The sequence below is a fragment of the Aricia agestis genome, chromosome 11 (genome assembly GCF_905147365.1).
Source record: "Aricia agestis chromosome 11, ilAriAges1.1, whole genome shotgun sequence".
Classification (NCBI taxonomy): domain Eukaryota; kingdom Metazoa; phylum Arthropoda; class Insecta; order Lepidoptera; family Lycaenidae; genus Aricia; species Aricia agestis.
In genome coordinates this window covers 11,606,349-11,632,743 of record NC_056416.1, presented here as the reverse complement: position 1 = coordinate 11,632,743, position 26,395 = coordinate 11,606,349, and the positions used below count along the sequence as shown (strand labels likewise).

The 26,395-nt window shown below is 35.0% G+C and overlaps 1 protein-coding gene across 2 annotated transcripts in view; it reads left to right on the top strand.

The window, feature by feature from the left end:
- The first annotated feature begins 1,821 nt into the window (after positions 1-1,821).
- The window catches only part of LOC121731997, a 67,173-nt gene continuing 42,599 nt past the window's right edge, over positions 1,822-26,395 (top strand). For both annotated transcript variants that reach the window (XM_042121729.1, XM_042121728.1), the window contains exon 1: positions 1,822-1,970. In XM_042121729.1, coding sequence (XP_041977663.1) covers positions 1,917-1,970 — 54 coding nt within the window. In that variant the 5' untranslated portion in view covers positions 1,822-1,916. The remainder of the gene's footprint in view (positions 1,971-26,395) is intronic.

The window sequence follows — 26,395 nt, the reverse complement described above, 5'->3', positions numbered from 1 at the left end:
GATTTGATCCGTTAAGGCTTAAGCTGTTTAGGCGTTTAGACGAGACAGGGCATCGAACCAGTAGCCAGAACCCAGAACCATAAAAAAATTTCGTAACGGATGTTAAGTGCCTTATAAGTTATAACTTATAAGTTTATAAGCGGTTTGGACGCGCGACGTTCTTTTGATTAAAAATAACCACCTACTTATGTAAGATACAATTAGGAAAACTTTCGATTACCTGCCGTAAAACTTACATGCTTTAAGAAACATTTGAAGAAACCACCGAACCAAAGATTAAAACTCAGTCAGAGGCAGTTCAGAAAGCCTACTAGTAAAATAACAAAATAACACAGATTTTGTATGACATAGTTGTTAAGCCTAATTCATAATTATATTATAACACCCCTCTTTTTTGTCGGGGGTTAATAAAATATAGTTCGTAATATTATTTAAAGTTAAAGCTGTTAAATAGTATACTTAATTATAGTGCGTCCGACTCCGGGGGCACAGTATCGCGCCTGCCAAGACGAGCAAAGTGAAGTGCAAATTCGCAAGCAGTATAATTTCCCTTACTCCAGTAAGGTCAAAAATATTTATTTACTGTTCATCTCTTTTAACATAGTAATATTATTAATATACATAGGTACATAAGCACATATCAATAGGCGTCATCGTTTTTCCGTAAAGTGTACCACAAAATGTTATTGTGGGATATACTTAACGTGACCATTTTTTTTTCAGAGCGGGACAAATACAGAATTGGCATGATGACAATTTTTTTTTCTTATCGGTAATTGAAAGACACTTAAAAAATAGAAACATCGTTGAAAGAATGACTCTGATAGCTTAAAAATTCACCAAGATATGACAATTCAAATATCTCATAAAAAAGACGTGCCCGAAACGCTCCATACAAAGTGCTACAAAAGTATGACGTCAGTCTTTCGTAGTTTGTACGCATCGGGAGACAACTTTGTTCGACAGGTATATTAAATATTGCGTTTATGAAAGTGGTTTCATAACAAAAGTTGCTTTTAATTGCATAAGTTATCGAATTGTATACAAATATTAAGAAATTTAATAGAAAAAAAATCGACTTGAATATCGAACTTTGAAGGCGCATAACAAAAAAAATACAAATGCTATCAAGCTGAAATTTTGGGAACACTTCTTTTTTTACCGTGATTTCTTTGTTTTATTAACAAAATTCGCTAATCTTTGACCTTGTCATCATCTCTATTCCCTCCCATAATTTAAAAGTAGGGGGGGCTACTTTTAAATTATTGTCGTTTGGTCTGTTTGCAAAAGCAGGACAATTTCGGCCACACTGCCTGAAAGCGGGAAAACTGTCCCGAGACGTATTCAGATCACGTTAGATATTATACTCGTACACTAGGGCTAGCTTCGCTCGCCCTGATAAAATACGAATTAGGTACAACTTCAATGTTACCTGCCTAGGTAGGTACCTACTACCTATATCTACTTACCGTAAAGTTTCTTCTGAAAAAGACTGAGCTTTTGATGTGACCAACTAGGTACCGTATGTATAGGTAAGTATTTAAAACATATTATTATTTATTACATAAGTATTATATTATTTAAAACTTGTTAATAAAAGCCGGGCTACTCCAATTTTCATTATATTTTTGTATTTTACTCCAAAACACTCCAAGCTCATTACCATTTCAATAAACTCGCGATTTGTTTACAAAACAAAACACTTTCGACCTCAGTGCACCGGGTAAATAAATCATAAGTTTTCTTAGCGAATTACCGGGCGTTTGACTGTTCCCCTACGCGTCCTCCCGCCAGTCTCCCTCCGTTTGCGAAGCTCTCAGTTTAGCGGGCTAAGCGTCGCGGAGCGCGCGCACTCACATTGGCGGGAACGCGCGAAAAAATAACATTTTTTTTAGTTTATGTGATTGTCGCACAGGATGGAGATAAAAGGTTTTATGACGAGATGCTTCTTTCTCGTGAACGTCGCTCTGGTGAGTATATTTTACACATAAAAGGTTTTATTGTATTTTGTTGATTAAATTGAAAATACGCTCGAAAAAATATTTTTTTTTGCGTGCTTTTCCGAAGGGAGGTTAGGACCTAGGTTTGTTTATCTACCATTTAATTAATTAAAACTATTCTGTAAGGTAGCTAAAATCTCTTATTTTCTTATTTCAAATTAACATATTTTATAAAAAGAGTAAGTATTTCCAACTTATTTAGCTTGTTTCAAAAATTGATAAAAGCTTTTTCTATTAATTATTTGTCTCAGTTTTTAATACTTAAATGTTTCCATGAATCTGTGTGTAATATTTGATTGAATTTAGATCATTTTCGATACAGTGAACTGTGGGGGTTAAAAATGGGGTCAAATATCGAAGATGTTCAATTTATTTATTTTATTGAGCGGAAATCGTTTTGAACTGTGCGGAGCGCGGAATATCCGTTACACATTTGTTTTGGGTTAATTAACGTTAAGTAGGTAAGTCAGGCCAAATATTGATTAAATATTGATCAAACATTAAAAGTAGGTTTTTAGATTGACTTTAAAAAATATACTTAACTAATATCTCAATGCTTGACTATAAATAATGGAATTTAAAAAATATTTACATAATGTTATGTGTACTATAATGATTTAAACCAACATAAAAATTAAAATTATTCGAAGAAAAGAATGAAATGATTTGTTTCCGACTATTTTATTAATATTTTTTGTAAAACTTAAGCACTTTAAATACTTACTTAAAATTTGCCAAAAAATTACTAAGTACAACCTACTAAACACAATTAATATAGTATTCTCTAGTTAGGAATTTTCTAGCGCGTTTCTATGTTTTCACTAAAGCGGGCTGATTTAAATTATTATTTATGATTTCATAATTTATAATTCTCTTATGATTACTGCACCGTGAAACGTACGGTATTTTTATAGAATTTTTCCCCTTTTCAAATCAGTAAGTAAGTAGTTAGGTATGTAAAAATTAATTATACAGTAAGGAACTTACTCCACATTCTGCAGACAGCATCTAAGACTGATATTCTTTAGCTTTAATATATTAAGCCAGCTATAATTTCTTGTGTTTTTTTTTTATGAAATAAGGGGGCAAACGAGCAAACGGGTCACCTGATGGAAAGCAACTTCCGTCGCCCATGGACACTCGCAGCATCAGAAGAGCTGCATGTGCGTTGCCGGCCTTTTAAGAGGGAATAGGGTGATAGGGGAGGGTAGGGAAGGGAAGGGAATAGGGGAGGGTAGAAAAGGGAATAGGGTAGGGGATTGGGCCTCCGGTAAACTCACTCACTCGGCGAAACACAGCGCAAGCGCTGTTTCACGCCGGTTTTCTGTGAGAACGTGGTATTTATCCGGTCGAGCCGGCCCATTCGTGCCGAAGCATGGCTCTCCCACGTATAAAAATGTGTGGTACAAGCCCTGTACTACAGGGTACTTAAGTCTTTTTTCAAAGGCTTTTTTAAATAGAACGTAGGAACGGATAATAATCTGACAAAAAAACTTATAGGGTTCCTTGTGGTATGCGAAATACTCCTAAAAATAGGCATATATTATAAATTATCACGTACATCATACATGTAAAGTTAATTGCGAATAAAATATATACAAGGTGCAGCAGCAGATAGCAATTAAAATACGACATAAATAAGAAATTCTTTAAGAAACGCAATCATAGCGAACAGCGCAAGTGCAAGTAAGTAATAGGCCTGTGACGTAACACAACTGTATCAACAAGTCATTGCATCGGAACGCGTGGCGTTTAGTCGCATTAACATAAGATAACCATCATAACTGTATCTGTTACAACATAGATGAATTACTTAGCCCAGAAGCGCCATACTTGATTGCCGTAACCTAAAGGGTAAAGACCCATTTAGACTGCCGCGAAGCTCCAGGAATATAGAGTTTAGTAGTGTTTTTCAACCTTCTTTATACGTCATAGATCTCCCTTGGTATGAAAAACCACCAACCCTTAAGGGGGTCGCGAACAACAGGTTGAAAAATACTGAATTAGAGCCTCCATCTCGTTTAAGTTAGGCTATACTTCTCAACGGACACTGTTTAATAGTAATTATCGCACATCGTACATTTAACTATCGCACATATAACTGTATAGACCGGGGTTTTATCGTGAATTTATAATCTTACAGACCAATATTGTGCCAAACTTTAAAGACGAACGTTTTCATGACTTGGGCATCGCCAGCTTCACCTGTTTGCCAGCGATTGCCATAAGCAACCTAGATCTTGCCTAGATCTATGACAGCCATGATTGGCATTGGCGTGTGAAAAAAACTATTTTTTTCCATCTTTCAACTTTTTATGTAACACGTTAGATGACCCTTCCCTCCTATTATAAACCTTCCCTGGACTTCCAAGAAAATTTCAAGACTAATATGAACCAAATCGGTTGCCGAGTTTTGGCAAGACTAACAAAATTTAAAATTCACTCTTTTATACACACTGCATCAGCTGCTGACTGCCCGTAAGCCGATGAAGTGTGAAGGGGCTCTTTTTAACATACGTCGAAGAGCGTAGCTTGATGCATGCAGCGAAGAATAACCGCTAGCTGGTCATATCAATTACCAGTGCCGCTCGGGTGCCCCCGACTATTACCCATCATTCCTATTTATCGATGCAAGATTATGCAGAATCCTAACACGCGACAGGCTTTGTTCTGCTGCCTCTGAGCCGCGTAATCGCGGTTGAATTTACATAAGTGTAGGGACAAGGTTGTAAGGAAAAAGTGTAACCTATTTATTCTGAATGTGCGTCTCAAGACTTAGCATAGACCGCGCAAAACTTCGCTCGGAAACTTCTACCTTATCAACAAATTTAATTATCATGTGGCTGTTATTGTCTAATGACCTTTCCAACGTATAGACCCACTAACATGGAAAAAATGGTCCTGTCACCTGTGTTAATCTTCGAAATTTAATAAACGGTAGAGTTTAAATAATGAAAAGTTAAAAATTAAAATGCCTACTACCTAATACCTTATCTTTCCTAAGCTACTTTACCTCTCAAACCAAGTTATATATAATAGAATAACAATAGATCGAGGAAAAGGAAAGCATTTTACTATTGCATTTTGAAAGCACTTTAATATTGATAAATTAGAAATTGCGTATTTTGTTTAGCATATTATTTCATTCATCAACCTACTACTAACTCGTTCTATGATCTATCTGCCGTAGATCATTAGTACATGTACATTTTTTAGGGATCATGATCTACACGGTAAGAACGGAGAGGTAATTGTACACCCTATCCCTGATTGTCGGGAGATTCCCACGTATTAGATCAAAACCTTTGTTCTTTAATCTCGAACGAGTTCTTTGATCTTCCTACTATGGTGTTACTTTTTCTAGAAAGTAAACACTTTGTTTTAGAATAACAATGTACCATCGAGGAAGTTGATTCCTATGCAATTGACAGACCAACGTTATTTGGTCGAATATGTCAATTCAATGTTCAATGTTAATTGTGATCCGTCAGCTGGGTTTGACGTAACGCGACCAAACTACTTAGGTCCCCGATTTGCATAGGAATCAACTTCTCTGATAGTACTTATAAGGGCTTTGATGCCCGCACACATTTAATGATTACTTAATTTTAATTTAATGGCAAAAATATGGAATTTACGTCAAAATCTTCATTAAATAGAAGTTAAGTAGTACCTTCAGCAATCATTAATCTCTCTGAGTGCGGCTATAGGGATGATGACAAGGTCAAAGATTAGAGAATTTTGTTAATAAAATAAAGAAATCACGGTGAAAAATAAGTCTTCCCAAAATTACAGCTTGATAGCATTTTTATTTTTTTTGTTATGCGCCTTAAAAGTTAGATAATCAAGTCGATTTTTTTTCAATTAAATTTCTTAATATTTGTATTCCAATCGATAACTTATGCAATTCAAAGCAATTTTCGTTATGAAACCACTTTCATAAACGCAATATTTAATATACCTATCGAACAAAGTTCTCTCCTGATGCGTACAAACTACGAAAGAGTGACGTCAGTCTTTCGTAGCACTTTGTATGGAGCGTTTCGGGCAGGTCTAATTTATGAGATGTTTGAATTGTCATATCTTGGTGAATTTTTAAGCTATCAGCGATGTTTCTATTCTTTAAGGGTCTTTCAATTACCAATAAGAAAAAAAAATAGTCATCAAGCCTATTTATTTTAAGTATTGTATATATATTTTTTCGACACCTTTAAAAATAACTGCATTTAAAAGGAAGAAAATATTAGGGAATAAGTACTAAAAACATTTGGAGTCATTAGAAGATAAACGGCAACGACCGCGCTATTACAAAAGCATTAGGTTGTATCACGTAATAAAGGTAATTAGAAATTGACTTCAATGAAAGTTCAAATGAGAATTACTCGAAGATTGAGTGGTGCTCATCATGTATAATAACTTTATTTATGTACTTTTTTCCCAGTACATACCGTGGAGTCGAATAGTCTGTACTTGAGGCCATGGTAGTGCCAACGCCAAGACCGCGCGGGAGGGTATTTACAATAAATATTTTTCACAAACAAAACCTACCAAAACATTCAGAATATTCAAAGTAAATAAACATTGTGTTATTTAACAAAAGAAAATTAAGTTCTAACTTCAACTCTCTTCTGTATTTTGACAAGTTAAGCACATACAAGGGCTTGGCGCACGCTTCACAAGAAAACTCCATTATTAAAGCTAACACTGTCTGTTTGTAGATGCTATTTCTGCCATGTTAAAAAGTTCAGTAATAGCTTAAGTAAGACACTGTTTACTAAGCTATCTTTTATACGCATGTTTTGAGCACATATTTGAAGTACGCGTTAAGTTATGGCAGAATGCAATGTACGCTTGTGCTTATTACTTTTTTAATGTTACGTTCTTTTTTTAAACTGGGTCTCTAGTTAAAATGAGGTACCGTAAAAAGTAAAATTTCTTTTTTTTTTAGTTCGAGTTTTTATTAGGTGGGCAAGTTATGCCAAATAGCCATAAAATACTTTAAAATAGAGAGTTTATGGTAAATTTTGCTTGATTAAGCAACAATTTTGTGTTTAAATGTTGTTTTATAGAATACACATGCAGTCATATAACTCATATAAGTAATACCTATGAATATAAAAAGCCATGTTTCCTAAACGTCAACGACCCAGTCCAATTACGCCGGCTAATGAAAGATACACATTGGATTCCTACGTTGCCTTTTTTAAATCAAATTGCTTTTTTTTCAGTTGAATTCACAAATCATACCGTCAGCGTTTATAGATTTGCTTACTTGCGACCATTGATATAATATTATAACAAGATTGCGAGTGAGAGAAGCGACTTAGGTTTATGTGGTAGCTAAATGTAAAAAAGAATGCTTTACAATTGATTCTAACAAAAAATAAATTAAAGAAAATTAAGTAAGTACATCCTTACGAAATTTTTACTTAAAATTAATAAAATATATTATTATGTATTTTTTTATATTTAATATTACGATCTGACTCCTAACATTGAGTAATTATTGTATAATTTAGATGACTTGCGCGTTACTTGACCAGCATCAAGTACGCTTTATATAAGATGTTTCTAAAACAATTATAGAGGAACTTAGCAAATTATGTATTTTAATTCAATTTACAAGAGGTCACAACTCACAATATTATGTAGATGTAGAAGGGAGGTACAATTTATGTTACGTTCCAAGATACACATAAAATATTGCTTAAAGAGTTGCTATAGTTTTGTTATTAATGCATTTTGAAAGGATAATTAAAAGTCTTTTTTAATACCAACCAGTTCATATGAAGTATTTTTACATTTACCTCGTGTACACAAGTTTATTTCATGTTCGTATGCTTCAATGAGTCCAAAAATATCAGTGAAAAGCAGGGATAAAATTGAAATTTTATGAAAGTAAATTTTTTTTTTATGCATAATAATTATGCAAAGTTATCAAAATATATGTATTGAAATTTGGAATGAATCTTGCTAAACGTTCATAATTATATGTTACAAATGATTGAGATGTTATATAACATAATTTATAAGCCTCTACCACAGAAAATAATATATTAGTATTACCAACAACCTCTATTAAGAAATGAGTCTATGTTACTTATCTAAATATTTAATTTAATTTTCCTAGACTTTGATTTGAAGACGTAAATGGATGAGGATTGAGGTGTTTTCCACAGGTTGAACTCACATTTTATAACATACCAGCGACCCGCCCCGGCTTCGCACGGGTATAACATATATCACTCGATTCAGTAGTTTTTAATTATATTCATTACTACCCATGGTATTTGCATCGCATTGGTCGGTACCGCCGCAAAAGCTACGTCCCGTTAAATCAATAAAATTCTTCAAATCAAATCAAAATTTAAATAAAGGGCCATATAGATCTATATTAAATCAATAATGTATTTCAAGGATTATTGCCGTATTGCTTAAAATCGCTTCGAAAATTAGCCATTATTTGAAGTTAAAAGTAAATGACAAAAAAAAATGTTATTATGGGATATCCTCAAGAGATTGACATATTATACCATCGCGGAGTTTTCTGTAGACCTTTTTATAGTGTACAATACTTATTACATTATTTTGATAAATCTCGTAGGGTTAAGCCTGCGTTTGCAATAGATATTTACGACATCACATTAGAAACCCCAAAATTAACAGTATTTCTCCACTATTTAATGAATGTTACACTTATAAACCTTCCTCTTTAATCACTGTATCTATTAAAAAAAACCGCATCAAAATCCGTTACGTAGTTTTAAAGATTAATGTCCTTTGTTCCTAACAAAGGACATGACGGAAAAAAAACGCGACAATTTTTTTATATTATGTAGTGAAGTGCTATTAGTTCTTACTCATTTTTTTTCCCGTATAATTTAAACAAACCTTGTAACTTACCTACTTCATCATCTGGCAATATATTATGTGGCTCAACAAAAATCGACATATTTTTATTTCAAATAATTTTTCCAGTCCTAAAGCCTCCATTTATGTCAAAAACGAGCAATTTCAAGTTGTTACCCACCCCACTTCATCCACTTACGTCTGCATTTGTATTTCTAGCTTGTTTCTTCACATCATTCTAAATTCAATTAAGCATATTACTTCACCTACTTGAGTCGTTTCAACAATAGGAATGGTATCAACTCGGCTTGCTATTATGCTTTTATCTGTAACTGATCTATAGCACAGCTAATTTATTAGTCCTAAATTGATTTTTTATTCGATCTTGCCTGTGTAGTGTATAGTTTAAGGCGCTTCCCCTACGGAGATGCCATAATTTATCGTATTTTGAGCCTTATTAACTCATAATTTGAAAGCTACAAAGTTATAATATAAATGCAGCAATAATCTTCAGTATATCAAAATTCCTTTCCCCGTTTTTAATTTCCTATTTTTGTTTATTACACTCATGAAATCAGCTTCCAAAGTAAAACCAATTTATTAAAATTCAAGCATACTTTCAGCATCTCCCTAGTATTTAAAAATTACGTTTATTTGAAACACACGACAATAGAAAGACAATTTCATTAACTACATATTTTGAATTTTTTTAGACCAATTTTGAACTAAGATAAGTAAAAAATAGGATTTTTGTGCGATCTCGTCAACGCGTCAAATGTATGGTCAAGGTCGTTTGCTCGGGGGATGGCCTTAAGTTTCGACAGTATTTTTCGTTCTGTTTAAAACTCTTTAGTGGTTTATTTACATCGAAATGATCATAAATGTGGTTAATATTTTACATTTTTCTGGGAATTGTGTACTTGCCGAATAAGTTTCCTTGTTTTCTCATTTTGAATTCTCACAAACGCGAACTCTACTATTAAAGTTTCTAGCTGATTTTCTCTTGAATAGCCAGGAACTGTTGAATAGTTAACGCCGCCGTATACGACCCCATTGCTCTATCGATCCTCAAACTAATAGGGCTAAATATTTCAGTATTGCATGCATTAATAATTACATACGGCGGCATAGTTTTATGGGCTGCAATCATGACTTTGGCCTTTGGGCCCACGATCGTTATTTTACCTTTAAAATGAGTTACCCACTGTTATTTTGCCATTGAAAGTGTGTATATAGTGTAATGTTGTAACTAGTAAGATCCAGTAGATATTTAATAATAATAATAAGAACGTTTATTTAACATTTACTAGTACTGTTTTCGGCAGAGGTCAAATCTCGAGGTGTCCGCTAATAAATTCCTTATTCTATATTTCTTTATCTAACTTTATGTTGCAATTTTTTGTCGAACTAGAAAAAAGTATCTCGGTTTAGTCGTGCTCGTCCTAATTTGTATAACGGTAACGATCCATCATAGTATAATTATCTACTCATTGTTTTTTCAATTGGCGCCTAATTCCGCCTAAATTAATTATACAATGACAAACCATGTCAGCGTGTTCCAAACATGACAGCCGGAGCTGGGCCGAATATTTTGAGCTATCTTCTCCAAACATCTGACATACCCCCGTTACCTCGAGCCAAATCTTAATCAGGAAAGCGACCATTAATTAACACAGTTGAGGCTCACAAAAGAGGTATCGTACAATATAACGGTACAATTATTTTGTACGAAAAAGAAATGCAAACAATAAGTGTCGAACAATAGGTACTCGTATTTGGTGCAAAATCTGCAAGGCTTCATCCAAATAAGTTCTATTCATTGCGATAAACATAATTTGATAATGTGAAAGTGGTACAGTGACTCCATAGTTTTTAAATTAAATATGTATAGGTAGTAAGTACGTCTTTTTGTGCTATTACACTAATAAGCCGTGAAAACAAGTAACAAACTAAAGTGAGATTGATTTTTTACAATTACAAGCTCTACATCTCTGTAGTAATCTGCAATAGAAGCGCTACGAATTAAGGGCAAACATTTCTGACGATATTTTAAACTCTACTTATTATTGGAACGTATTACGTAGTTTTGGAACGTAGTTCCTTATCGCGCGTTGCGCCTTAGGCTAGCCTGAAAAAGTAAATATACATGTTTTTTGAACATAAGAAATAACTTCGTTCCATTCGGGTGTCCCTCGACACCTCTCAAGTATTTTGTTTAGAATTTATTTTCCAATTTCTAATATTTTGTTTTCAAATAAAAAGTTGCTTCTAAGAAATTAAATTAGAGATTCAATCCGATCAAAACGAAATTTCTTGACAAACATCCAATCAATCGCTCAATCGCTGCTCAAAAATGTCTCCCGTTTCCAGAAATCAATGTTTGTCGTATTTGTGGTTCCCTACGAGGGTGGCTCGCCCCCCGTATAAATCACTGTCCGAATTACGCACAAATCACAAATAATGCTTGGACATGCGGTTTTATGATTGGACCGCATTAAACTTAGATTAATTGTCCAAGTGCTGACATCTACTTTATTACATAGCTGGGCAGCATGTTGTTTAGCCGTATTTCGGGTATCTAAAATGGATGTTGACTTATTCTCAAAACTATAGAATAAACATAAACAAGTCGGTCCAGCCATGTCTTGACTTGTCTTGCAGGATTACTAACGCGCCCCCAGATCTTTTGAAAAAAAAATGCACTAATGTTTCTAGTCTCTCACACTCGAGCGGCGAGCCGTGTATATAAATTGCTATATTCCACAACATAAATTAAAATACGGTACTCAAAATAAAATACGTTACCAAATAGCCGGGGCTTCGACCATTCACTGAACAGTTTTGGTTTTAGCCATTTGTATTGATGACTCGTATCCAATTTCTGTATCTATACATAATATTATAAAACAAAGTCGCTTTTTTCCCTCATGTCCCTTTGTTCCCTTTAATCTTTAAAACTAAGTAACGGATTTTGATACGGGTTTCTTTAATAGATAAAGTGATTAAAGAGGAAGGTTTATAAATATAATAACATTCACTAAATAGTGGAGAAATACCGCTATTGTTGGCGTTTCTAATGTGATATCGTAAATAATTACATTTTTTTCCGCTTACATTACAAACGCAGGCTGAACCCTACGAGATTTATCAAAATAATGCACCAAGTATGGGTCCTTCCCGTTTCATACCACTTATTTTTCATACCGCGGTATGAAACAGCGAAGTACTGTTTTTGAATTGCCTGTGTTTCGTACCGCGGTGCTTGGAGTGGTATGAAACGACGAATTCTTTTTTGGTATGGGTGGATTCGTACCATGAGTTTTAGTAAATATTTTTAGTCTAATCACTTATTTATACTGGCGTATAGAAAAGTGGTAACAAGAAGAAATAAAAAAATATTTTGTATAAAGAAATGTAATTTCTTTCAAAATCAAAAAATATAATATTATATATACTATCAGACTTCTAACAATAGAATCACAGCTTGATTACACATATAACTTTAAAATTAACCTCATCATCATCATATCAGCCAATACTCGTCCACTGCTGGACATAAGCCTCTTAACCTAAAACATTTAAATTAGAAAAATTAGAAAAATAGGAAAATTAACCTAACACTATATAATTAATTTTAAATTATCAAAAAGAATATAAATATACTTATGGTCCGGGAGCTGTCAATCTCAAAAGTGCCCTCATAGTGTGCATTGTTTTTTTTTGAGGAAAATGGATAGTTTAGAAAATACAAATAATAAAACCGGCCAAGTGCATATCGGGCCACGCGCAATATGGGTAGGGTTCCGTAGTACCACTAGTTTTTTTAAATTTTTGTATGGTTGTGACGTGGGAGAGCCATGCTTCGGGCTCGGCAGGCTCACAGAAAACCGGCGTGAAACAGCGCTTGTGATGTGTTTCGCCGAGTGAGTGAGTTTACCGGAGGCCCGATCCCCTACCCTATTCCCTCCCTTTCCCATCCCTACCCTCCCCTATTACCCTATTCCCTCTTAAAAGGCGGGCAACGCACCTGCAGCTCTTCTGACGTTGCGAGTGTCCATGGGCGACGGAAGTTGCTTTCCATCTGGTGACCCGTTTGCTCGTTTCATATTCTTTGATTTATTTCAATTGAATGTGTTGATCTTTTTGAATTTTTACCTCATCAGGTTTTTTAATAAAGCACAATAATACATACAAGGTCTTCGCTGTTTCGGACGCCGGTATGAAACAGGCAATTCAAAAACAGTACTTCTTTGTTTCATACCGCGGTATGAAAAATTTGTGGTACGAAACGGGAAGGACCCCAAGTATTGTACACATTGAAAAGGTCTACAGAAAACTCCGCGATGGTGTATCTTTTATGGATATCCCACAATAACATTTTTTGTCATTTACTTTTACGACAAATAGTGGCTAATTTTCGAAGCAATTTTAATAAATACAGCATTAATTCTTATCCAATTAAATAACTTAAATACATTGTTATTTGTTGATTTAATGTAGATCTATATGGCCCTTTAATGCATATGATTTAAATGAATATTTTCGAAGATTGAAAAATTGCGGGAAGTAGCTTTTGTGGCGGTACCGACCAATGCGGGCCACGGGTAGTAATAATGAATATAAGTCAAAACTGCTGAATCGATTTTAATCATTTTTTCAGTGCCTATATTATATTTTATACCCGATGCGAAGCTGGGGCGTTTCGCTAGTTACTAATAAAACATAATGGTACGACTTAGCTCGCGTTCATCTACGGAACTTTATGTAACTTTTATCTCTTCCAGCTCGTAAATTATGAATTATATATCTATTTTGCAGCTTGTTAGAGCACGTTTCATAGCTGTTTTACGTCTTCTAAGTTTATTACGAATATTCATTTAAGATAAGACTATTCGCATATTGCGAAATAACTAAAACAATTAAAAGCTACCCATTGAAATAAGCTTTCCCAGCATAATGAAAAGGTTCATAATTGTTTTATTATTTATTTCTCGAATTAACAGAAAAATGTGCTTATTGATATGGTTTGAATAAGAATCGTAGGTATCATGTAGCTGCAGATTAAACAGTTTTAGGGTCAGTACCTAGATACACATTGCAAATTGACGAGGCTATGCGAAAACTCTAATATTTTTGAACTTATACAATGATTTCGATGAATTGGCACATTTGTCGCTCTCAGTAGACTGCCTAATCCAATTTCGAATGATTTATTTGAAAGTGCATGCATCGCCTCATCTAGTTCTTCTAGAACAGTGTTTCCCAATCTGTTGTCCGTGGACCCCTGGGGGTCCACGAGTATATAGAGCAGGGGTCACCAAATGGCGGACCGCGGTCCGCATCCGGACATGGCATGTTCGAAGATGAACTTCATTAAAAATTAATTTCGTTCTCGACATACTGATGAACATATTGTTGCAACAAATATTATTGTCACTTTTCTCATTGATACAAATAAATACCTTTGTAATTTCCGTAATTTTACATTTGTTTAAAAAATATTATTTTTAATGTGTGGACCGCGAAGGTCATTTTATACCCCCATACATACTCTATATCAGGGATATATTAAATATCCCTGATATAGAGTGTGTATGGGGGTTCGCGGTGTCATTTCTGGATCATACAAGTTCAGATTTTTTTTGCTGTTCTAGGTCTGTGAAAACTGTGCTTGATACCATAGGGGTCCGTGGCTGAAAAATATTGGGAAACTTGTACTAGAACATGCTCAAAACCCCACAAGTTGCGGCAACCGCCGTGGTATTAAGTCTAATACCCAATTATAGACTCCTCGCTATATCGGCACTCCAATTGTGAAGATTACTCCGCGAGGGGAGCGTGGACTATAATTTGACCCTCACGAATGTGAAATCCGAATTTTTGATTTCCCATAAAAGGGAGAATTTTGCTGATTTTCCAATATGTGGAACGTTTGGCTATAGCCTATAGATAATATTGATTGCGATTTGCGAGAAAACTCGTGCCTAAGATTTTATATAAGGTGATCGCATTTTTTATATCCTGATTGAAAAGTAAAATGTAGAGCTTATGCTGAACACCTTTTTTTTATAAAATAAGGGGGCAAACGAGCATACGGGTCACCTGATGGAAAGCAACTTCCGTCGCCCATGGACACTCGCAGCATCGGAAGAGCTGCAGGTGCGTTGCCGGCCTTTTAAGAGGGAATAGGGTAACAGGGGAGGGTAGGGATGGGAAGGGAAGGGAATAGGGGAGGGTAGGGAAGGGAATAGGGTAGGGGATTGGGCCTCCGGTAAACTCACTCACTCGGCGAAACACAGCGCAAGCGCTGTTTCACGCCGGTTTTCTGTGAGAACGTGGTATTTCTCCGGTCGAGCCGGCTCATTCGTGCTGAAGCGTGGCTCTCCCACGTATAAATATAATACGTAACAATGCTTTTTAAAGAATTTCAATTGTTCAATTGAAATTCTTTAAAAAGCATTGTTACGTATTATATTTTGTTATATTTTTAAGTTATATTGCTATTATAATACTAATATAACTTAAATTGAGCATTTGAAAAGTTAAAAAAAGTAGTTCAGCCGATTAAACAGTTCTTAGACATTTAAATGAAGGATATTCAAAAGAAAGTGAAACATTCGTTGCATTAGATATACACAGTGAACGCAAGAATACACATTTTTCAACAGTTTATTTTTAAAAAGAAATGACAAAGTCTCTTCAAAAGAATACAAAAGCTTACGCAAAAGGACAAGTGAAACATAACAATGTTAGCAAGCCCTTGTAAAAACGTTTGTAAGGAGCCTTGTGTGTAGGGTTGCCATTTATTAGATTTTTATCAATTAGGTATTCTGAAAAAAAGTAATTTACATTTCGGAAAACATCTGCTTTGTTAATGAGTAAAAATATTTTAAATAGGATTTATTACCAGTGCCAAAAATTTCAGATTTTAGACGTTGTCATAGATCTTACGATTGAGTTAGGTACCAACTTTAAAATAATGAAGATTGTGTATAGAAATAGTTGATTAGATCTTTAGAGTGGCACTACTAAAGAGTAAGAATTATTTTAATTAATACTTTTTAGTTCATTTAAGAGTAATAATATTATTGTTTACACCTTGGAAGTCCTTTTCATTTTTCTATAATAATATGAAATATCGAATCATTTATTCTTGAAAGATACAGCCGGAAGCGACTTTGTTTTTTACTAACTAATTTATTAGATCTAGTGCTTGTACAATAGGCCTCAGTTTTAGGGCTCCCACACATAACTGTGAATTCGTGCGAATTCGCATCGTAATGTCATTTTTATTATGAGTTTTGTCGCAGATATTTACGATGCGATGCGAATTCGCGGTTTTGTGTGGGAGCTGGAGTCTGTGATCCCGGCTGGATTAACAAACTTGTGCCAACCCTACAGCAGTCGTGTTTGCGAACGTTTAAAATTAGATAAGATGCGGGGTAGTCTAGACGGTGAGGGCAAGATCCCCGCGGGGTGAAACTGATATACTGATTATGATATTATGTTATAATATTAGACATCATGGTGAGCTAAATAACTTGATGAGCCTAATGAAGTTATTGAATCACGGACATAAGCAAATACTATAATTATGTATCAAAAGCGATACTGTACGTGTACCCAGTAAAGTAATGAATCTATGTCTAAAAGTTTACCCAGTAATTTGATAATAATATCGCTAAAAGGTAACTATAGCGATATAAAAAGCTAGATGCTAATGCTTAGCTGGATTTATGCCAGGCGCGGTCCAAAGGGGGGGGGGGGGTCACAGGGGACATGAAACCCCCCCCCCCCAAATCTAAAGGTCAAATCTCAAAATCTCAAAATCTTGCCAAATTTTATAAAAAGACATTTCTAGCTATTCCCTAACCACCACTGCGTCCGACCTTAGACAGCTGTCAACCCAGAAGTCCGAGTGTAGTGACTAGTGAGTGACCCCGAAATTTCAGGCTGCGACCGCGCCTGATTTATGCTGCCTATGCTTAGTTTAGCCAGCTAATAGAGTCTCTAGATTCGACAAAAAAAATCTTATAATTAGTTTGTCACTCTTCCCAATTGTTCTGGGCCTGTAGACAAGTGGCAAAGCGCTAACGCTGACGCTAACGCTAGCGCTACAAAATGTATGCGATTTGACATAAGTCATCGCTTCGCTAGCGAATACTAATGTCAAATCCATACATTTTGTAGCGCTAGCGTTAGCGTTAGCGTTAACGTTTTGCCACTTGTCTACGGGGGCTGAGTACATACGTAATCTTTATCAAAGTTATATTACAAAGTGTATCTTATCACTAACCGTAACGACTATGTAAGTTAAGATTCTTCATAACGATACATCTGCATAAGGACTTAATTGCATTTGCAACGAGTTATAAGACGTTAGAGTTTCTAACTGTATCACTTAATCGGTGCGGGAGATCAAGCGATTGAGATGTCAAACATTCTTACCTCCATAATATAATATAATATGTAAATGTACATTATACTAAAGGCATTTCATAGGAAATTATAGTATTATATTTAAAATTCTAGTATCATCATGGACACTTACCTACTCAGGATAAAGATATTATTTACTCAGTCCTTATCTATCATGTGATGTATCCAATATGGCAGATAAAGTTAAGCAGACCTAACTTTGTATAATAATAATAGAAGAGCAAATAATAAGAGTAAGATTACAATTTAATTACATACTCTACAATACTCTGTTACTATTTTCTGACTTCTCTTCATAGTGCTCCTTTCCTGGTCTTAGCGTTTCTTTGCCGGCACATTTTGGGGGAACCACTGACGACCTCGTCAGTGACGAGATCCCAGACTAATGAACTGCAATGTCTAAAGCAGTGTTCCCTAACCTTTTTCAGCCACGGACCCCCAGGAAGAAAAGCACAGTTTCCACTGACCCCCTTAATAAAATAAACAGCAAAAAGATCGGATTACGTATGAACCAGAGATTACGTATGATCCACCGCGGACCCAAAAACATATACTCGCGGACCCCCAGAGGTCCCCGGACCACAGGTTGGGAAACACTGGTCTAAAGAATAACAAAGTCGAGTAAAGGCCAGTAACAGTAGCCATACCATAATTACAGAATCACCGATGATTTCTATAAGTAGTAGCGCGTGCCAGCAAGCCGACCAAGGCGAAATTAATAATAAAAGTGAAAAGCCACCGCCTCGGTCCACTGACTCAATAATAAACAAATTGCCCACCAGTAATTGTTTCCCACTTTCAACTTAATCCAAATAAATTTGTTGCACCGCAAGTGAAAAAGAAAATTGGTTGCACCGCAACAAACAAGAAAAAGAGTTGCTTATATCTTATTTAAAATGATATTAGATATTGGAAAAGATTGTAACACTTCTAAATTCAATTTAGGTACGTACTTACCTATTTCAGACGGACGGTTGGTTTTGTATAAACGTTAGGTATAGTTATACTATATTTTGTGTTCGTCTGATACGTTGGAAATGTGGCTTGATAGATTAATAAAATATATAAATATTGTCCGTATAGAGCAGCCTTTCCCAAAGTGGGCAATAACGCCCCCTTGTGGGCGCTGAAGATCTAAAGGGGGGAGGTGTGGGACCCAGAAAAAAATATTGGAGCGTTATGTAGAGGCTTCGGGGGTGATTTGTACCTAATTTCATATTTTCATCTGGATGCATTTGAAATTGAAACAATGGGGGGCGCTTAGACATAATTTGTTCTCAAAGTGGGCAGGTCACAAAATAAGTTTGGGAACCCCTGGTATAGAACTTTAATTTAAGCATTTATGGTTTACACACTATTTGATATACTAGACTATATAGACTATTTCTTTTATCAAGAATCACAAGAAATATTTACCTGAACACTAACTAAACTAAAAACATAATTTACAAACGTACCTGTTTCAAAATCAAATAAAAGTTTGAAGAAGCCGTATTTATTCAAATCAACAGATTTAAATCTTATTGAATGTGTTTAATTCATTAAAAGGTGTTTAAAATTCAAATTATTGCATCAATTTAAAACCATAACGGTAAGTCCAAAGCCGATAGCGGCTAATTTAGTAAGTAAAAGTTTCATCCAAATTTCGATTTAATTAGGTATCTAGTGGGTATCTACTTGTTTAATAATAGGCCTTGTGTATTGTGAGATGATTATATGAAAATAAGACAGTTTTTAGATACCAATAAATTTGAATTTAAACTTGAATTAAAGATTATAATCTAAGGCTAGTATAGATTGTGTTATCTGTACTAGCCTCAAAAGTTGTCATAGGTCGTGCGACTATGCTACTTGTCAAAGCTCCAACCTTCATGAGTATGTTACGTGCCAAAACGTTTGCCCTCTCTAGCATAGTTCACTTTTTACTACAAATTTTAGGGTCACTTCACATTGGAACGTGACGCGTCGACGCAACGTGATACATTCTTGAATGAGCGATTCAATCTACGAATAATAAAAACTAAGGCAACGTGAGTTACGTTTCTTCCACACTTCAACCGTTTTGAATTTAGTTCCTTTCCGCACACTAAAATATAACAATAGCTACGAAACCTTTTGTCACTCCTATAATTACACAAAATTCTTACATGTATTCTTTTTGCATAAAGTATGCATGTATTCGGGTCTCTTTTTGTAGCTCGCGGAACAAATTTTTGACAGAGTTACTCTTTCTTAGTTTTTATTATTCGTTGCATTCAATACTAAAATTTATTTACCTATACAAGAAAATAAACATTGAATTGACAGACTTGTCACTTGTAGTATCGAGATGTCTGCCAATTTTGAAATATAGAGCTCATTTAAAACTGCAGCGCATCGTCGCGTCGGGTCAGTAGTCAGTAGTCAGTACGTTGCAAAGTAAAATTACCCTTATGTGGCATACGTCATATAATACGCACGAGAAGTCGGCTACCGTAAAAAGTACGAGAATGGCTGTGTGATTAATGAGAGGCTGCGCACGCGTCGGTCAACGACCATGGCTTAAGCTTTATAGCCGACATACACGTTCAAGCCATTCTGCAGACTGGCCGGTTCAAACTTCCGAAAAACCGGGTAAGGGTTAATGCCTTGCTAGATCTGTTGACTATTACCTTTTCGAATTAAAAGGCTAACAGGTTAGGAAACCTAGGGTTTGAGGCTTTCCATACTTTTTACTGCGACATCGGGGTATGATTTATATTCTGTCAAAAGTTAACGCAATTATTTCAGATTAATATCATTTCCTAATCTTTAATTGCTATAATTATATCAATGTCGAAACGCTTCTTTATCCATGTAATTTATTTGATTGTATCTCGTACTCCTTGATGGAGTAGGTGTCGCGTTGTCGTCGTTTCGCATAGTTTGGAAAGCCCTGGGTCAACCTGTAACACTGAACGTGTGTGGCGGCCTTAAGCGGTACTTAACCTAATGGCATAAATAAAACAAAGTCGCAGCATTGTAAATGACGGCAGAATCAGAGCAAAGTCACAAGGTAAATCGTGTATGTAATGTAGGTTTAAAAAAATGTAATCTTTAAGGATCAGGTGACACCGAAACGGAACCAGGCCGAATGGATGAAGAAGTATGTAACTGCTCGAAGTTTCAAAAGGTAAATATCGACATTTCAAATCATTGCGGTGTGACAATTTAGCAACATTTTAACGTACATCATTCATCTTTTTCATTATTCATCATAATTCATACAGGCTACACATTTTAGGGCCAAGTAACGAAAATAGCGGTTGGTATGTAAATAAGTTTATCTTTTACCGGTTGGGACGGGCTATTCTTCCCACCTAGTGTAGGAAGTTGGCTAAACCTGTATAGTCGACACACACGACCAAATAAACTTATCTACTAAAGATTCCCAGCGAAAACCGTATTCTGTGATATGCCATTAGAAGCTGGTGCCAGTTTCACTGCATTCTGGCTTTGCATCATCCAGCAGCTTTTTGTAATAAGTAAACACGCTATAATCGAATCAATGTAAAACACTAACCACCTTACTAATAAACGCTGTATAAGCTTTGAATAGTTATACAGTGTTTTGTCTTCTTCAATCCAATTAAAAATGTCACTTGTGTGACAGATACAGAACACTGTATAACTATTCAAAGCTAATAGTTTATTAGTAAGGGGTTAAAGAACTAGAAGACACTCCTGATGGACAAAAGCAAATATTTACGAACATCTAGGAGCTATATTGCAGCATATTCGTCTATGATAATTACTGATTTCCCATAATCGACCTCAATTGTGCATACTTAAGTCAAATTCCTAAATATGTTAAAAATCATGGTTATTCATCATTACTCAAGAAGCAACTTTAAGGAAACTCCTCTAGAATCTTTTGAGCTGCCACCTAAATATTATTCCTCTGGGCCCCAGAATCTGAGGCATAAAGTGCAACACAAAACCTCTCTGTCATTATTAACAACAACAGCTTCAAGTAATGAAATAATTACCAACAATTAAGTTATTTTATTGCAGTTTAAAACCGTTGTAACATAATTCACACGACACTTATTATAATTGATCATATATTATGACTTGGATCTAGATAATATCTGATGTCTAGATTTATTACCGTGGCTAGAACTCGTTAATATTATATTACAATGTTTTATGTTACATGTTATGGTTCTTGCAGTTTTATTATCAAGTAGGTATACATATACACACAATAATATGTAGAGTGCATAAGAAATCTCCACTCTCCAGTACAAAAAACCTCAGGGGCATTAAAAATTATTTCACTTTTATTAGTCATTACATTATTATTCAATAATATGAATAAAGAACAAAAATGTACGGATATGAATAATACAATTTTCTTACATTATATCAGATCATCAGATGCCCAAAACTTGAGCTTTATCAACAGGCAAATAGTAAGTTAACATGGGAAGTTGATACAGATTATGTATATGTTCATAATAAAACCTTGAATATTAGTAATTATTAATTATTGTATTCGAGTGCCGCCATTAGTTAGGTTACATTAGTAACTTACTACTAGTTAAAGTAAAGAAAACTGCATCTGTAATAAATCGCGGAAGTGACAACAGCATCCTGAAGATTGTGGCAGATGATCCGCATGCACCTAGGTATATTGAAGAACTATGTGCGGATAATGAACGAATTCGAGAGCAGACCTCCAGGATGCATCCGCACATAGTTCTAATTGGGATGCATGATTTAGTTTAGTGTTAATTATTTGTTTTAAGTTATGTTTTGTTCTTTTTAACTAACCCTAAAAAAAATTTAATGTATGTAATACTAACCAATGGACCAAAGAGTAGGCTGCAATAAAGATATTTGTATTTATAGAGTAGGTCTAACTATGTTTAACTTCTATGCACCTGTAGGCTGTGCTATCACTTAGTACCGATGACACTGTGCCCTCCCTGACCTCTACGAGCGGTATGAGGTATCGTCTATAAATTTATCTATTCACAGTAAAGTATGTTAGTTATGTTGCAATTTACTTGGATTAATGCATTCCCCATTGGCCTTTCGTGCCAAATTCAAGTAGAATAGTGGTTTAAAGTTCGGGATAAGAATAAAAAGATGGACAAAACACTTACCCCCTTACTAATAAACGCTGTATAAGCTTTAAATAGTTATACAGTGTTTTGTCTTTTTCAATCCAATTAAAAATGTCACTTGTGTGACAGGAACAAAACACTGTATAACTATTCAAAGCTTATACAACGTTTATTAGTAGGTAAGGGGGTGAAAGTAGAGATGAGTAGAGATGCAAAGTTGTTGCAATATAAAATAGTAACAGTTGTTAAGAATTTAAAAAAAGGGGGTGAAAGTATCGGCTTTTGCAGTGCAGCTATCTGTACACAAATATAAAGGCCAAAAGGGTAGAGCCCATAACAGTGAAAGAGAAACATATAACTTTGCTACTACGCTTCTTCTAAGGCTGTCCAAAATTATAATGAATGCCACCAAAAAAAAAGGTATCGACATAAAGGTGCAAAAATACCAAAGTATGCAACTCTATGTTGTCCCTAACTTCCGTCGAAACTTGAACCGTACATTCTCTAGAGAAAAACTACCCTCTACAGTCTACCCTATCCCAGGATTCAATGTGCCGTACCAAATTTGGACAGACCAGACAAATATAAATTTGTACTACTACTATGGATGTAGTTTTTGCAAAGCAATTCTATGGAACAATGATTGCCCGCCCGACTCTATCATCGAGCGCATTCTAGATCTTCAAGCATTTTTTTTTTTTTTTTTTTTTTTTTTTTTTTTTAAATTGGGGCCGTCTATAGACTGTTCGTCCATATCCTTTTTTTGTTATTTTATTATTTAGATTTTTCGCACCAAGGATAATTGAAATAATATTATGAATTTTAATTAATTGTGGTCCATCACGCCATGGACACTTTTTTTTTTTTTTTTTTTTTTTTTTTTTTATATATGTGTATATGTAAATTTAATAGAATAGAGTATAATATGTTATACATATAATAAATAGATATATACATTTATTGTTTTATAAATTGCATAATAATAATATTAATGTTTTGAACGGTGAGGTCCCAGTCGGTGTGGCGGCCAGTAGATCCGACATTTTCCGATTTCCTTAGATTTTTTGCTGCTCCACCCTTTGCCTTTAGATGTTGTGACATTGGCTTGGTGGAGAGGGGTCACTCAAGCTGGGTGGAGTTTCTAGGTTGTTAAAAAGACATCGTTCTGTGTCGAATCTACCCGCCATGTGGCTTAGGACTTTATCGTTCCTGTCTTTTATAGCCATTTTTATATTATAATCTCTTATGTGTTCGGTTGACACCTCCGTGGCTCTTTTTATGAAGCTTGCCACAGCGTCTCCATCAGTGTCAGTGTAATAGACACAGGTGTTAGTGTGCCGGGATATGGCTACAACTGCATGAGGAACGCTGTCATGGATTGCCAGCTTTCGGGACTTGGTCTGTATGATGATCACCGAGGGACTCGTTAATCCCTGAGCTTCATGGATTGTGAGGACGCGAGAGTCCGTTCCCGATCCATAGCCTGTATTAGTGAGGGCTGCTTTCTCCTCTTGTGTGTGGACAAGATACAGGGTATTTAGATTGGTTTTAGGTATTCTCGCTCCTGAATACTTCATTAGCTTTAGGGACCGCACTATTTCCTTCGATGAATAGATGTTATTATAGACCATGCTTAAGGCGTATGCCACATCCATAGGGCTCCTGTGTGTGCAAGACAACTCCTGGGTGATGCTGGTTACCAGGTTTGGACGAGTGTAATTAAGTTTAAAGAGGTTTTCACGCTCTATAAACGGGAGTTGGTTAATATCTCCAATGAGGATAACATCGTTGGCGCCTGTTAACTGATTCGCCATGACGATTGAGCCGAAATGGTTCATGAGGGCCTCGTCAACTATCAACCTTTTGTAGGTTTCTTTTGTCCCATTTACCAGCAAAGAGGCCATGGTACGAACTTTATCTTTAACTTTGTTGCCAGTTCGTATCGATCTTCAAGCATTGGTATCGACCATAGATGTATCGACGCATCGTGTGTGGTAACTGGTAACAATGCAGATTGAAGGTATTATCTGAGACATTCTTAAAAAAATTAAATTATCAACAAGAGGCCATCCATAAAATATGTCTCACTTAAAGGGGGGAGGGGGTCTAAAAATCATGAAAACCACTATCCGACTTTCAACAACAAGGTTATTTTTTCGGCGGTTATTAATCAACAGAATGTTCGTTTTGTTTCTAAGACAAAGCCCTAGTTTGAAGAAATAATTCAACTCGCGTATGTCACATAACACATTTTACACAAACTTACAGCAAGACTATCACAACAACTTTATGATCCCAAAATAAGTCGTTGTTCACTCAAGCAATTTGTTGTCGTCGTGTATGTATTATCATACTCAATAGATTCTACGAACCCTTCGTGTTATGGTAATACATTCCAGGGCTGTCCCATCTTTATCATTTATTCAGACCTGAACGGGGTTCATAAAGAAAGTACTAATCTTTGAGTCATGAGAGGCAAAGGCATGCTTTTATCATGGGGTAAATGACCAGTAGATTGGACAGTACCAGTCACTGGACAAAGCACAAAACACCTTATTTATTAATGTTGCTTTAAAAACTGCCTGTTTTTAAAGTAAAAGAACTTTTTAAAGCATCCTTAATAAATATAGTGTTTTTGTACTCTGTCCAATGACTAGTACTGTCCAATCACTAGTCATGTTCACCATACTTTTGTGTTTTGATAAATCCATGCTATGTGAACTCAATAAATAAATCGGGATAATTTTTGACATTTGAAGTATTTTAACATGATTTATTGAATGACTATTAAATTAATTTTGAAGTAAGGTTAGGTGTTTAAAAATTAGCGTTTTTTATTGCACACTTAAATTTGATGTAGTTTGCACTTTCACAAAGTTATAAAAATAAAATAGTAAACCGTTAGTTTCATAGATTAAGTACCTATTAAACAAGATCAAAATGTTAGGTAAAGTAGTTCGTAATATTGTCTCTATTAATTTCTCACGTTTTATTTGCTGAACCGTTTCGGAAGAATTTTAGTATAGAGAATAGAGATACTTTGAGTCCCAGGAAATTTTCTCGCGTTAACTAATACGACACAACGAAATAGGGACCAACTCCTAGTACATAAATAAGTCATGCTCATGTCTACCGATATGACTATTCTGCGGCGAGATCGATAATATCCAGATACAGATCACATGTCGATTATAACATTAAGTACAAGTAACAAGACATTAATTATTTAGTAATCGTAAGATTTATCATTTATGTATGTATGCGAGACTCTATGCGCCTCATTATTTAGGCTCCAAACGTTCGCACGCATCGTGTTTCCTGGCTGCAACAGGTTTATCCGATCAAACCATAGTGGACTTTAATACCACAACTTTAAAGTAATTTTCGATCGCTTAGTATGCACCGGGCATTGTGTGCATGGCATAATATTTGAACTCCTAGAATGACTCTCAAGTTTAATTGGCCAACACTCGCAGGCGTATGTGTTTCTGATCACAAATACGGGGTGTGTTTGTGATCGATACAATTGACGCTTAGGGAAAAATAATTACACAATATTTTTATATTTGTTTCTAATCGAATTGACTTAAATAGTCTCATATTCTTCAATCTAGAATCTAGATGTTCTTAATAAAAAATAACGTGTAATGCAAAATTTTTAAAACATTTAAAGAAGAGGGGTTATGTTAAGTATACACTATACAGTATATTAGATGCTCAAATTTTTAAGGCGTCTTTACTTTTTTTAGTCTCTTCGTTTCCTCTTTAAGACTAAATTAAGTATTATTTATTACAGGTCCCTACTTTTTGTAGCATTTATCCACAAGTCACAACGATTCAATTACTTTAACTGTTACTATGATAGTGAAAAAGCTATCGTAAGCACACGGTACACTTTTTTGCACTTTAATTGAATTAGTGTTGACAAAGGAACACTGTTTAAAAATTAAATGGATTACTAAAGTCGAATTCTTATAATCGGCAAAAAATAATACGGTAAAAAAATAAACCAAGTTT